This window comes from Capra hircus, chromosome 5 (assembly GCF_001704415.2).
Source record: "Capra hircus breed San Clemente chromosome 5, ASM170441v1, whole genome shotgun sequence".
Classification (NCBI taxonomy): Eukaryota; Metazoa; Chordata; class Mammalia; order Artiodactyla; family Bovidae; genus Capra; species Capra hircus.
Window position 1 is genome coordinate 7,419,635 of NC_030812.1, and position 14,475 is coordinate 7,434,109.

General features: G+C 38.5%; 1 protein-coding gene across 8 annotated transcripts in view; it reads left to right on the plus strand.

The window, feature by feature from the left end:
• The window catches only part of NAV3 (neuron navigator 3), a 619,023-nt gene that overhangs the window by 571,414 nt on the left and 33,134 nt on the right, over positions 1-14,475 (plus strand). For 5 of the 8 annotated variants that reach the window (XM_013963653.2, XM_005679745.3, XM_013963656.2 and 2 more), the window contains 5 exons: positions 6,398-6,519; positions 7,559-7,579; positions 8,269-8,441; positions 10,000-10,153; positions 11,561-11,735. In XM_013963653.2, the coding sequence (XP_013819107.2) occupies positions 6,398-6,519; positions 7,559-7,579; positions 8,269-8,441; positions 10,000-10,153; positions 11,561-11,735 (645 nt within the window). Of the gene's footprint in view, positions 1-6,397; positions 6,520-7,558; positions 7,580-8,268; positions 8,442-8,711; positions 8,778-9,999; positions 10,154-11,560; positions 11,736-14,475 lie in introns of all 8 variants that reach the window. The other 3 variants (XM_005679746.3, XM_013963655.2, XM_013963652.2) reach the window with 2 other exon arrangements.

Sequence of the window (14,475 nt, forward strand, 5' to 3'; positions counted from 1 at the left end):
AGAGGGTTCCCTTTTCTCCACACCCTCTCCAGCATTTATTGCTTGTAGACTTTTGGATCACAGCCATTCTGACTGGCGTGAAATGGTACCTCATTGTGGTTTTGATTTATATTTCTCTGATAATGAGTGATGTTGAGTATCTTTTCATATGTTTGTTAGCCATCTGTATGTCTACTTTGGAGAAATGTCTGTTTAGTTCTTTGGCCCACTTTTTGATTGGGTTGTTTATTTTTCTGGAATTGAGCTGCAGGGGTTGCTTGTATATTTTTGAGATTAATTATTTGTCTTTTGCTTTGTTTGCTATTATTTTCTCCCATTCTGAAGGCTGTCTTTTCACCTTGCTTATAGTTTCCTTTGTTGTGCAGAAGCTTTTAAGTTTAATTAGGTCCCATTTGTTTATTTTTGCTTTTATTTCCAATATTCTCAGAGGTGGGTCATAGAGGATCCTGCTGTGGTTTATGTCAAAGAGTGTTTTGCCTATGTTTTCTTCTAGCAGTTTTATAGTTGCTGGTCTTACTTTTAGATCTTTAATCCATTTTGACTTTATTTTGTGTATGGTGTTAGAAAGTGTTCTAGTTTCATTCTTTTACAAGTGGTTGACCAGTTTTCCCAGCACCACTTGTTAAAGAGATTGTCTTTTCTCCATTGGATATTCTTGCCTCCTTTGTCAAAGATAAGGTGTCCATAGGTGCGTGGATTTATCTCTGGGCTTTCTATTTTTTTCCATTGATCTATATTTCTGTCTTTGTGCCAGTACCATACTGTCTTGATGACTGTGGCTTTGTAGTAGAGCCTGAAGTCAGGCAGGTTGCTTCCTCCAGTTCCATTCTTCTTTCTCAAGATTGCTTTGGCTATTCAAGGTTTCCATACAAATTATGAAATTGTTTGTTCTAGTTCTCTGAAAAATACCATTGGTAGCTTGATAGGGATTGCACGAAAGATTTTTTCTTTAAAAAGATTTGAAAATGACTTGGCTGGCTGTTCTTTGTTAGAGTGAGTAAGTGATGGTGATGGCTCCAACTAGAACAGTGACAGAGCAAAGGATGGGAAGTGGAATGTGAAGAATGAATAAACATGTAACTGAAATATATATTGTTTCAAATAAGCTTCTCCATTCATTCAGATTGTTGGTATTCATTTGATCAGCCATTTTACTGAACTCTGTGATGCTGCATGTACTCAAATACTTAACTCCAGAAAAGAATTGTCAGAGAAAAGTTAAATGCATTCCCTTCATCCTGTAATGTTATTGAGATTATGCCCTTGCCAGTCTTTATTGGAAATGCGGTCATAGTTGAACATAGCTAATACTTCCAAGGACTACTTTTTCTTTCCTTTTCTTTTTTTATTTTTACTTTATTTTGCTTTACAATACTGTATTGGTTTTGGCATACATTGACATGAATCTGCCACGGGTTTACATGAGCTCCCAAACATGAAACCCCCTCCCACCTCCCACCCCGCATCATCCCTCCAGATCATCCCCGTGCACCAGCCCCAAGCATCCTGCATCCTGCATCGAACATAGACTGGCGATTCGTTTCTTACATGATAGCATACATGTTTCAATGCCATTCTCCCAAATCATCCCACCCTCTCCCTCTCCCTCAGAGTCCAAAAGTCCGCTCTACATATCCGTGTCTCTTTTGCTGTCTTGCATACAGGGTCACCATTACCATCTTTCTAAATTCCATATATATGTGTTAGTATACTGTATTGGTGTTTTTCTTTCTGGCTTACTTCACTCTATATAATCGGCTCCAGTTTCATCCATCTCATTAGAACTGATTCAAATGTAAACATTTTGGGATTATTTGAAGTCAAATATAATTTATTAATTCTGGATATAATAAAAACTCTTAAATACTTTAACTCTTAATACATCTGCTTTATTTGTAAAAGTCAGTTATGATGAGAAAACTAGCAAATGCTAATCTTATTCAGAAAAGCTTGTAGCCAAATGTAGCAGATATTTAAAACATAAATACCTACACATATTCTTTTATTGATTATTCACATAATTTCCACACTAGTTGATTAAGGGATACTGAGCTCCTTTATTGTTGATGCAAAATAACACACATAAATACCATGATTTAGATTTTGACACTGGTAATGCTTTTCACATGCAAAAATAGTTTTCATCATTAAAAATATACACTTTTAGAACAAATTCTAGGGATTCTTAAAAACAGCTATTATAGTTTTCCCCTCCTATAAAATTTTTCAGCACAGTTATTCTCTTAATGGAAAAATGAAAGTACTTATGGATAGGTATGAATATGAGATTAAAGATGGAGATATGTATATGTATATTACCCACCCACACATATAATTATTGTACAATTTGAAAGTAACCAGTTAAGGTTCCATTTCCATTGGTCATTTTACTGTCAAAGTACTTTGCTGAAAAGTTTTGATTATATACTATTATTTCTATGGGAACTTCTTGAAAGATATATTATAATTTCTGACCTCTGATAAGTTCCACTGAGATTTCTTTTGCTTGGCTAATCTGCATTGATTCCAATTAAATATAACAGTAAGAGATGGCCTAAAAGCACATTTGACCTTAAAAATAATTTTATAAATTACTTGTGTCTTCACTAACTCCTACGGTCAGTTCACTATGAGTAGAAATAATTTCAATTTTAATAATTGTAAATAAATCTTATAAGCTTGTTGTGTGGAGTGGCTATCTTCAAAAAGTGATTTAGTATCAAATAGTGTCCTTTTCAAAATATCTTATTAGCTAGAGGGAAGTTCTTGCTTTTTAGGAGTATATAGAGGTCATATTACCTGGCAGTTAGTACAATAGACAGTAGGATCCATCTAAGACTCTTTTTCTGCTGTGTTACTGCAAGGAAACTTTAGTGATTATGCTCATTTCAGTGGTTTGCTTTAAGAGTAAAATTAGATGCTCCCAGAGCAAAGTAAGCATCTAGTAAAAGCTAGCTTTATTATTACCTGTTATTATTGCTACTGCTATTATTCTTCGAAGTCATGGGCTGGGATTAGGTGTAATGGGAGAATTACACTGTCTTAAATATGATTTCTGTCCTTTATCGAGCCCATCTTTGCATGAAATGTTCCCTTGGTATCTCTAATTTTCTTGAAGAGATCTCTAGTCTTTCCCATTCTGTTGTTTTCTTCTATTTCTTTGCAATGATCCCTAAGGAAGGCTTTCTTATCTCTTCTTGCTATTCTTTGGAACTCTGCATTCAGATGCTTATATCTTTCCTTTTCTCCTTTGCTTTTCACTTCTTTTCCTTTCACAGCTATTTGTAAGGCCTCCCCAGAAAGCCATTTTGCTTTTTTGCATTTCTTTTCCACGGGGATGGTCTTGATCCCTGATTCCTGTACAATGTCACAAAGCTCCGTCCACAGTTCATCAGGCACTCTGTCTATCAGATCTAGTCCCTTAAATCTATTTCTCACTTCCACTGTATAATCATAAGGAATTTGATTTAGGTCATACCTGAATGGTCTAGTGGTTTCCCCTACTTTCTTCCATTTAAGTCTGCATTTGGCAATAAGAAGTTCATGATCTGAACCATAGTCATCTCCCATGCTTCTTTTGATGACTGTATAGAGCTTCTCCATCTTTGGCTGCAAAGAATATAATCAATCTGATATTAGTGTTGACCATCTGGTGATGTCCATGTGTAGAGTCTTCTCTTGAGTTGTTGGAAGAGGGTGTTTGCTATGACCATTGCATTCTCTTGAAAAAACTCTATTAGCCTTTGCCCTGCTTCATTCTGTATTCCAAGGGCAAATTTGCCTGTTTTTCCAGGTGTTTCTTGACTTCCTACTTTTGGATTCAAGACCTCTATAATGAAAAGGACATCTTTTTGGGTGCTGGTTCTAAAAGGTCTTGAAGGTCTTCAGAGAACCATTCAACTTCAGCTTCTTCAGCATTACTGGTTGGGGCATAGGCTAGGATTACCATGATATTGAATGGTTTGCCTTGGAAACGTCCAGAGATCATTCTGTCATTTTTGAGACTGCATCCAAGTACTGCATTTGGACTCTTTTGTTGACCATGATGGCTACTCCATTTCTTCTAAGGGATTCCTGCCCACAGTAGTAGATATAATTGTCATCTGAGTTAAATTCAAGGACAGAAATGGTATGGACCTAACAGAAGCAGAAGATATTAAGAAGAGGTGGCAAGAATACACAGGAGAACTGTACAAAAAAAGAGCTTCACAACCAAGATAATTATGATGGTGTGATCACTCACCTATAACCAGACATCCTGGAATGTGAAGTCAAGTGGGCCTTAGGAAGCATCACTACGAACAAAGCTAGTGGAGGTGATGGAATTCCAGTTGAGCTATTTCAAATAGCTCAAAGAAAGATAATGCTGTGAAAGTGCTGCACTCAATATGCCAGCAAATTTGGAAAACTCAGCAGTGGCCACAGGACAGGAAAAGGTCAGTTTTCATTCCAATCCCAAAGAAAGGCAATGCCAAAGAATGCTCAAACTACCTCACAATTGCACTCATCTCACACGCTAATAAAGTAATGCTCAAAATTCTCCAAGACAGGCTTCAACAATATGTGAACCGTGAACTTCCAGATGTTCAACTGGTTTTAGTAAAGGCAGAGGAACCAGAGATGAAATTGCCAACATCTGCTGGATCATGGAAAAAGCAAGAGAGTTCCAGAAAAACATCTATTTCTGCTTTATTGACTATGCCAAAGCCTTTGACTGTATGGATCACAATAAACTGTGGAAAATTCTGAAAGAGATGGGAATACCAGAACACCTCACCTGCCTCTTGAGAAACCTATATGCAGGTCAGAGGGCAACAGTTAGAACTGGACATGGAACAACAGACTGATTCCAAATAGGAAAAGGAGTATGTCAAGGCCGTATATTGTCACCCTGCTTATTTAACTCATATGCAGAGTACATTATGAAAAACTCTGGGCTGGAAGAAGCACAAGCTGGAATCAAGATTGCCAGTAGAAATATCAATAACCTCAAATATGCAGATGACACCACCCTTATGGCAGAAAGTGAAGAAGAACTAAAGACCCTCTTGATGAAAGTGAAAGTGGAGAGCAAAAAAGTTGGCTTAAAGCTCAACGTTCAGAAAACGAAGATTATGGCATCTGGTCTCATCACTTCATGGGAAATAGATGGGGAAACAGTGGAAACAGTGTCAGACTTTATTTTGGGGGGCTCCAGAATCACTACAGATGTTGATTGCAGCCCTGAAATTAAAAGATGCTTACTCCTTGGAAGGAAGGTTATGACCAACCTAGATAGCATATTTAAAAGCAGAGACATTACTTGCCAACAAAGGTCTGTCGATTCAAGGCTATGGTTTTTCCAGTGGTCATGTGTGGATGTGAAAGTTGGACTGTGAAGAAACCTGAGCGCCGAAGAATTGATGCTTTTGAACTGTAGTGTTGGAAATAGTCCCTTGGACTGCAAGGAGGTTCAACCAGCCTATCCTAAAGGAGATCAGTCCTGGATGTTCTTTGGGAGGACTGATGCTAAAGCTGAAACTGCAATACTTTGGCCACCTCACGCGAAGAGTTGACTCATTGGAAAAGACCCTGATGCTCGGAAAGATTGTGGGCAGGAGCAGAAGGGGACGACAGAGGATGAGATGGCTGGATGGCATCACGGACTCAATGCACATGAGTCTGTGTGAACTCCGCATGTTGGTGATGGACAGGAAGGCCTGGCTTGCTGCAATTCATGGTGTCACAAAGAGTCAGACACGACTGTGTGACTGAACTGAACTGAACTACGATTTCTATATAATTCACAAATGAAGTCTACCTAGATTCCCTCTTGACGACCTTCACTCCATTAGCTCTTTGACCGTGGTCAAGGTACTTCTTGCATTTCAGTTGTCTCATCTCTGAGATAAAGCGCTTAGATGACTTGGCAGCTTTGTTTGGCTCTAACAAGGTATGCGTCCATGAAATGAAAAGTCGGTAATTTGGCTTCAGTAGCTTTATTCAAAGGACAAATATTAAAAAGACACAATTAATTTTCATGCCACTATGAGTTTCCATTTATTCCATGGAATATATCATTGGGATAAATTATTTTCTAAGTGCTGCTTGATCTAGGTATTCAGTAAAAATCACTAGCATAACATTTTATTTGGGGACAAAACTCAGAATTCATTTAAGTGCCAGTGCTACAGACTTACCTGCGATTCCTGTTGACTCTTAATACAGGTAACCTAATTAATTAAAGCAAATAGGGTGATACTTTGTTAAGCTTATAAAACTAAAACTGCATTGAAATGATCTATACAAAGCTGTGTTGACTATAATTAGAGAACTTCTTCTCAGAAACCCTAAAAGTCTTATTTGCTCCGATTGAAAGTCTTTATGAGTAAATGTGACTCTCTCTGTCTGTGGCTAGATCTCCGCATCAGAAGACAGCATTCCTCTGAAAGCGTTTCTAGTATTAACAGTGCCACAAGCCATTCCAGCATTGGCAGTGGTAACGATGCTGACTCCAAGAAGAAGAAAAAGAAAAATTGGGTAAGCTATTAGCATTTGTCTAATTCAGAAGCTTATTAGCACAGTGAGGCAGGATTTTTCCTTTTGGGTTTAGCATTTGTCTAATTCAGAAGCGTATTAGCACAGTGAGGCAGGATTTTTCCTTTTGGGTTTTAGAGATTGACAGCAGTTTACAGTATCTCTTTCAAGTGACTGACCCCTCAAATTCTACACTGATCAACAAGTTCAGGGCAGCCTGGCGCTGAAGAGCAGACACCTTGGAGTTGGGACTAACTGAACTTAGATAGGAATCCCAACTCTAATGCTTACTTTCTGGCTCTTAGGCAAGGTACTTTACCTTTTGGTGAGCCTAAAGTTCCTCTTTTGTAAAAACTGGATAGTTATACTGACTTGGCAGGGATATTGTAAAGAAAAACAGAGTAACATCTATAAATAAATGGCTCCAAGCAGGGCCTTATTGTGAAGGTGGAGATGAAGAAGAAGAAAAGGATGATGGTGATGGTGGTGGTGGTGTTAGTAGTGGCGATGGTGGTGATGGTGGTAAAGATGCTGATGGAAAAAGAGGAGAAAAAATAGAATTGGTAAAAGAGAAAGAAGAGTCCTTGCAAGCTTCTCCACCCCTTGCATCAACAGAGCTTATAGTGTGAAAGTATCACTGTATTAGAAATGAACTCTCTATATTTTCACCAAAAGAACATAGGAGAAATATAGAAATGTACTTCAACAGAACTATCCCCTGTTAGCTAGAGACATAATTTATGATATAAAGTAATTGCTGAAAAACTGAGGGGAAGATGCTACCACTACAAAATGTTTAAAAAATAATGAAGTAAAGGATTTCTTTGACTGCCATGAAAGAAAAGTAAATTTTAAATAAGTAGAACTCTTGATGACATCCAAAATGAAATCAGGAAAGGATTTTACTAGAGTGCTTTCTGTAAATAATGAGAGAAATATCTTTTTTGTTTTAAAAAAATGTTGATGCAGGTAATATTTTAAAATACTGATCAGCCTTCCTTCCCTTGATTTGTAATTCCGCACTCTTTCATGTTTCTGCAAGGTGAACTCTAGAGGAAGTGAGGTGAATATAAACCGTGGACAGTTTGGCATGCATCTATAAAAACACCCACCCTTGGCATGAATGCTATTCATTTTGGCAGGAAGCTTTTATACCTTTTAAAAACAGATTACCTTGTTTGTCTTTTCTTTGTGTCTTTTCATTTTAATCTTCAGTTTTAAAGAGAAGTAAAACTACTTTCCGAATAGCGCTGTAGGGCATACCAATTCTGGTTTTGCATAGTCTGGGAACTGAAAATTTGAATAGAAACTCACGATTAATGAAGTGTTAGGTGAATTTGATTTCATTTTGCTTTTTAAGTTCATACTGTCAGCAGGCCCTGACTTGACAGTCGTGCTAAAGTGGCCATTTAAAACAAATTGCCTTGAAGAGAGGAGTCTTCTGAAAGGAGATCCCTTCAAGGTACTTCGTTTTAAATGAGTGCTCTGATGGCCATGCCCTTGTCCCTGCACTGTTTAAAAGCCTTCCATGTTTGCGCTGTGCTGGATTAATACAAGAATAAAACAGAAACACAAAGCACGGTATCTTTTTTTTTTTTTTTTAATCAGAGATACCGTGCTGCAGCTGTTAATCCCTTGCTTATACATACTGACCCCAGGCAGTGGCTAGGATGGCACCTGCAAACTAACGGCCCAAAGCGAGATGCCCCCAGTGCAAACAGACAAGGAAGGTAATTTCTGTCCTTCTTGCAGCTGAGAAGCTCGTTCAAACAAGCCTTTGGGAAGAAAAAGTCCACCAAGCCTCCTTCCTCACATTCGGACATTGAAGAGCTTACAGATTCGTCCCTTCCAGCATCCCCCAAGTTGCCCCACAACGGGAGTGACTGTGGGTCAGCCTCCATGAAGCCCTCGCAGTCTGCCTCTGCGTAAGTCACCCCCTCTGCAGCACGAGGAAGAATCTATTGAAGGCGACTTCAGGCCAGGCCCACGTGTGTGTTCTGAACCGCAACACTGTCTCTGTGGCCATTATTTCCAGATCTTCCTTAGAATAGCAGACAGTATTCATTTCTCTTCTGTTTTCCATACATTAGAATGTGAATGTTTCTTGATCTCATTCTCCCCTTTTCTAAGTTATTATTTTCACTTATTTCACTGGCATTTGTCCTTGTATCTATCTAACTGTGCATTAAATGCAGGTCACCCCTTGTCTGGCCACCAAAGAAACGGCAAAATGGCCCTGTGATCTACAAGCATAGATCCCGGTAAAATGGAGTGTGATGCATGAAAACTGCTAAGATCCCAGTTCTAACCTAAGCAGTGTTCCCTCCTGCTTTCTCTAAAATCACTCACGTGTGTTTCAACAATGACCACCTCCTCTGCCCTCCTGTTGTGGAAGTAAAACTTTGTTACCTTAAGCCGAACTGCAATCCTTTTTTCTTCAATTGGGTTAGATAACCTAGCCTAGCATTTTTTATAGTATCCCACTGGAATGTTATAAGAAAGAATAAAACATTTAGAACATAAAACATGTGCTCTGATCATTCTCTTTGTTCTGTATACTGTTTAGTTCAGAGTCCGTGTGTGCCCATGACGGCAGCTCCCCAGAGCTGTCATATACAGCAAGGCCACAAATAGAACCTTGTACCCCTATTTAATTCCCTTACTTAGAAGAGCATAGCACTATCATTTTGTGACCAGCAACTTAATCCTCACATTAAATAGAAAAGCTATTCATTAATACAACAGAAATTCTTTTTGACATATTTCCTCCCAAGCTGTCTACAAAACAACACAACAACAGTAAGGATGTCGTGTATGTGACCTTCAAGCAGCCCCAACTAGCCTGCTTGTTTGGGTTGAAACCTTGCTTCAGTTTCATTAGCTGACCTCCTAAATCAGCCAAGCCTACCAGAAGGATTATATAACACTCATCCATTATTTAAATGTCCAAAACTAATCTCCCTGATGTATTGTCTACAATATTTATTTTGAAGTTTTGTGGTAACCTGGAGAGAGTATTATGGCAAACAAGATTATTCTTTGCAGAATTTTGTAAAACTAGAAATCAGCATTTTAATACATAATAACTTTGTTTTAAACAAATTTAATATGTTGCAAATAGGTTAAGTCCCTTGAAAAAATGGTTGAATGAGATGTAGTAATACTCTGACTTTCAGCCCCACAAATATTAGCAACAAGAGAATTTTGAGTATCAGTTTCTATACAGTAAAGATAGGTTGTTTTTAAACTTCAAAAAATAGAGATTAAAAAAAGAGAGAGACAAAGGCCTACTCTTTTCAGTTTTGAACCTATGAATGTATTTCTGTTTGTAAAACTCTTTTTCATTTTCTCTAGGTTTTGCCAGCAGCAAATAATCTCTGTACCTGCTGGATAATATTGCAGTTCAGCTTTTAAAAGAATCATTGCCTTTCCTAATCCTCTGGCTTCCCCAGCTGCTGATTTTGTGCTTGTTTCTTTCTTCAGGATCTGTGAATGCACAGAGGCTGAGGCAGAGATAATTCTGCAGTTGAAGAGTGAGCTCAGAGAAAAGGAACTAAAATTAACAGATATTCGGCTGGAGGCCCTCAGCTCTGCACATCATCTCGATCAGATCCGGGAAGCCATGAACCGGATGCAGGTTGGTCGTGTAAGCACCTTCAAGGAATGAACAGGAGAGATTTGAAATGCTGCCTATTCTCTTCTCTCAGTTATTGTAAAAGCAAATCTCACATTTAAATCCCTTTTTAAAATGCACTCTTTTTATTTAATCTCCACAACTCCTTGCCTAATATCGGTTGGAGAATTTTGTAAAATCCAGGTTTGGAAATGGGAGTGCAAACTGGCTGGTTGCACTCAAGGACCATTGAAGGCACTTCTACTAGTGATTGAACTGGCTGACAGCTAAGTTTTCGGAGAAACTACTACAGCCCTTGCTTCTTCCCTTTCCCGTGATTTACCTTTTGGTATCTTTTCCCTATAATTTTGAAATCTGACTTTCAAACACCTTTACCTATTTTTTATTGAAAAACAAATGAAATGAGGAAAGGACAGAAATATAACACAAGCTTTCTAAATAGGAAAGTAAAAGTGATGTAGAACGCCATCTGTAAAAGTAAAGCTTTTATATGTCTTGGAAGGATCCGAAGGCTAAATTCAGAATCAGTCTGTGCTCAGACTTTCACTTTATTATTGTCAACCAGTAATCACTTGGTACCGCAGATGACTGAAACAGGAAAAGCTCGTTGCCAGGCAGATTCGTATACCACTGATATATATTCATCAAAAGGCATGTGTTGTTTTTATGAGCTCAGTGCCCTGTTTTGAAGGAACAAAAACTTTTTCAGACGTTAGCTAGATTCTGAAGTGATAATTTTAAATCACTTCATTTATATTACTTTTGTTTTACTGTGGTTTTCAACTCTCCCTGAATTCAGAATAGTACGAAGGGCATTTTCTTCTATGAGATATTAATAGTATTGCATTAAAATTTTAAATTTGATTTTATTAAAGCTTGGTTGATTTATAATGTTGCGTTACAAAGTTTCAGATGTACAGCTCAGTGATTCAGTTGTGTGTATATATATACACATAGAGAGAGAGAGATATAGATAGATAGATATAGATACATTCTTTTTAAAATTCTTTTCCCTTATAGGTTTTTACAAAATATTGAGTATATAGTAGGTTTCTCTGTTTTTTATCTGTTTTTATATATATTGTAGTGTTTAATTCTAAAATGAGAAATGGAATGACCTCTTCAATTATGTTATTCTTAATTCAGGTGAGACCACATCCTGGAAAACTCCTCAAATATATGATATATATTTTTTTAAGTATAAAAAAATTCTACTGGTCAGTCTATCTGTATTTGTGAATATCTGAATATGTATATATGGGAGACAGAGAAAGAGATTTACTTTTCCTTCTTTGGAAAGAAATCTTGATTTCATAATTTATATTTGTTTATTTAATATCTCACCACATTAAAAAAAAACAAAACTCTGATTAACACAAGTTAGCACCATGTTTTTCGATTTCACCACAGAATGAGATTGAAATACTGAAGGCTGAAAATGACCGGCTGAAGGCGGAGACGGGGAACGTGGCGAAGCCGGCTCGGCCGCCGTCCGAGTCCGCGAGTAGCACCTCCTCGTCCTCCTCGCGGCAGTCCTTAGGACTCTCGCTGAACAATTTGAACATCACGGAGTCTGTTACCTCAGGTGATTTTGTGCGCACGGTGCCTGGATCACAGCATGCCTAGGACTTCACAAGCGAGGACACCTCGAATCTGGAGACCCTTGCCCACCGCCACCCTCGCCGATCCCCTCTTCAAAGCGTTAACACCCTAATTCTCAGAGATAGCCCTTTTTCCTTACAAGTTCATTCTCTGTCATGATCATCTTAAAAGAACATTCTGTGTAAAAGAGTGAAACGACTTAGAGATACGGTTTTCGTATCATTTTTTAAAACTATTATTTGTGCTTGATACAGATAGGACGGAGTAATATTCTCAGTGATGATCTTCCATGCTCATCGCAATATGATCAGAACCCCGTGCAACGTGATAGCGTTTTGCCCATTTACCGGTGTTTCAGGACCTACTCCTAAATTTGACTAGGTGCTCCTGCGTTTTACAGCCCAGGGAGAATACCGTGCTCCTCTGTCTCCAGGCTACAGCTCTATTAAACTGTCACCAAACAGACAAAAAGCAAACACTGGGTTCCAGTAGTGTGTTCAGAGTAAGGGTAGAGCTTTAGTCAGTTGCAAATAGAATCATATAACCTAAAGTTGTCTTAATATCTGATGAACTATTCCGTTATAAAGGATAACTGCTCCCTTAATTGAGCGTGCACACTGCATTTAACCATTTTTGTATACATGAAAGACTTGGTTGAGAAAAGATTTACAGGAGGATCTGTGGTGATTACAAAGCACAGCCACTAGATGACGCTCGAAAACCAATAATATACATGTTCCTGGGCAATTTTAGATCCCATGGTAGAACTGAGAAACTTCATGACTTGCCTTAAAGTACACTAAAATATAGAAAACAAAGATAAGATGAAAACGAAAAACACAAAGAAATATACAGAAAGCTGATATTGATGATATTTTAATAAATCATATCTCTTGCTTCTAAAAGATCAGAATTTGTAAAATTCTACTAATTATATCTTCCCTTCATGGGTAAAATGAATGGCCCAAATGCATACTTGCTTTCTTATAAAAGGTAGCTGGAAATCAAAAGGTAAGTAGGAATTCCCTTAAGTTCATGAAAACATTGTTTTCTACCATTTGGCAGGGATTGGGGAAGGAAAATGAATTCTGAAAAAACACATCAAGCAAAAGAAATATTAGTACCCATAGCTCAGCTGGTAAAAGAATCAACCTGCAGTGCAAGAGACCCTGATTCAATCCCTAGATTGGGAGGACCCCCTGGAGAAGGGAATGCCTACCCACTCCGGTATTCTGGCCTGGGGAGTCCCTATAGACAGAGCAGCCGCCTGGAAGGCTACAGTCCGTGGGGTCACAAAGAGTCAAACAGGACTGAGCGACTGAGCACAGCACAAGAAAAAGCAGAGGTTATAATTAACTGAAGTTATCAGTCATTAGGTAAAATGAAGCCAAAGAAATATGGTAGTAACTTGAATGTATACATTGTCTATGTGGTGTTATCATACACATTCTTCAAAAGATAGGGGAAGAAAAAGAACAAAAGCTTTAAATCTGAGAGTCCTGAGCCACGTCCTATGTGCTGGCTTCTCAGTGAAGAATCCGAGAGAAGTGCAGTAGGACCCACACCTAATGGCAGACAGTGCTGTCCTACTTCCTGGGGCTTCACTTCATAAGGGTTAGTACCTTACAGGAAGGCTTAGGGTGGGATTTTATGGCCTGTTACATGATTTTGTTTTAGTCCAAGGAAATATGATCAGGTTTGAAGGAGGCAACTTTAGTACTGAAAGTAGTTTAGAAAGAACAGCGATATAAAAATTATACTACGACTAATGTCTAGGGAGGCTAGGACTCATAAAGATGAATATAAAATCAGAGAAATTAAATTTACAATTTCTGTGTCCATGTGATGGCCATGATTCAGAATTTGAGACAATTTGGTGGGGGGAGGATTTTTTTCTTTTTTAATGCGCTTTATAATTACCCATTTCATTATTTGTTTTAGTATTGCATAGTTTTCTTCCCTCAGTTATTTTTTAAGTGTGGTTCTTGTGTCTGAACAGGCAAAAATTTAAATCACTTGACATCACTTGACTAGGAGAGCTTTTATTCCCTTCACGATTGTTTCAGTTCAGTTCAGTTGCTCAGTCGTGTCCGACTCTTTGTGACCCCATGAACCACAGCATGCCAGGCCTCCCTGTCCGTCACCAACTCCCAGAGTCTATCCAAACTCATGTCCATTGAGTTGGTGATGCCATCCAACCATCCCATCCTCTGTCGTCCCCTTCTCCTCCTGCCTTCAGTCTTTCCCAGTGTCAGGGTCTTTTCCAATGAGTCAGTTCTTCACATCACGTGGCCAGAGTATTGGAGTCTTAGCTTCAACATCAGTCCTTCCATTGAACACCCAAGACTGATCTCCTTTAGGATGGACTGGTTGGATCTCCTTGCAGTCTAAGGAACTCTCAAGAGTCTTCTCCAACACCACAGTTCAAAAGCATCTATTCTTCGGCACTCAGCTTTCTTTATAGTCCAACTCTCACATCCATACATGACCACTGGAAAAACCATAGCCTTGACTAGATGGACCTTCATTGGCAAAGTAATGTCTCTGCTTTTTAATATGCTGTAAAGGTTGTTCATAACTTTCCTTCCGAGGAGTAAGCGTCTTTTAAGTTCATGGCTGCGTCACCATCTGCAGTGATTTTGGAGCCCAACAATATAAAGTCTGCCACTGTTCCCACTGTTTCCCCATCTATTTCCCATGAAGTGATGGGACCAGATGCCATG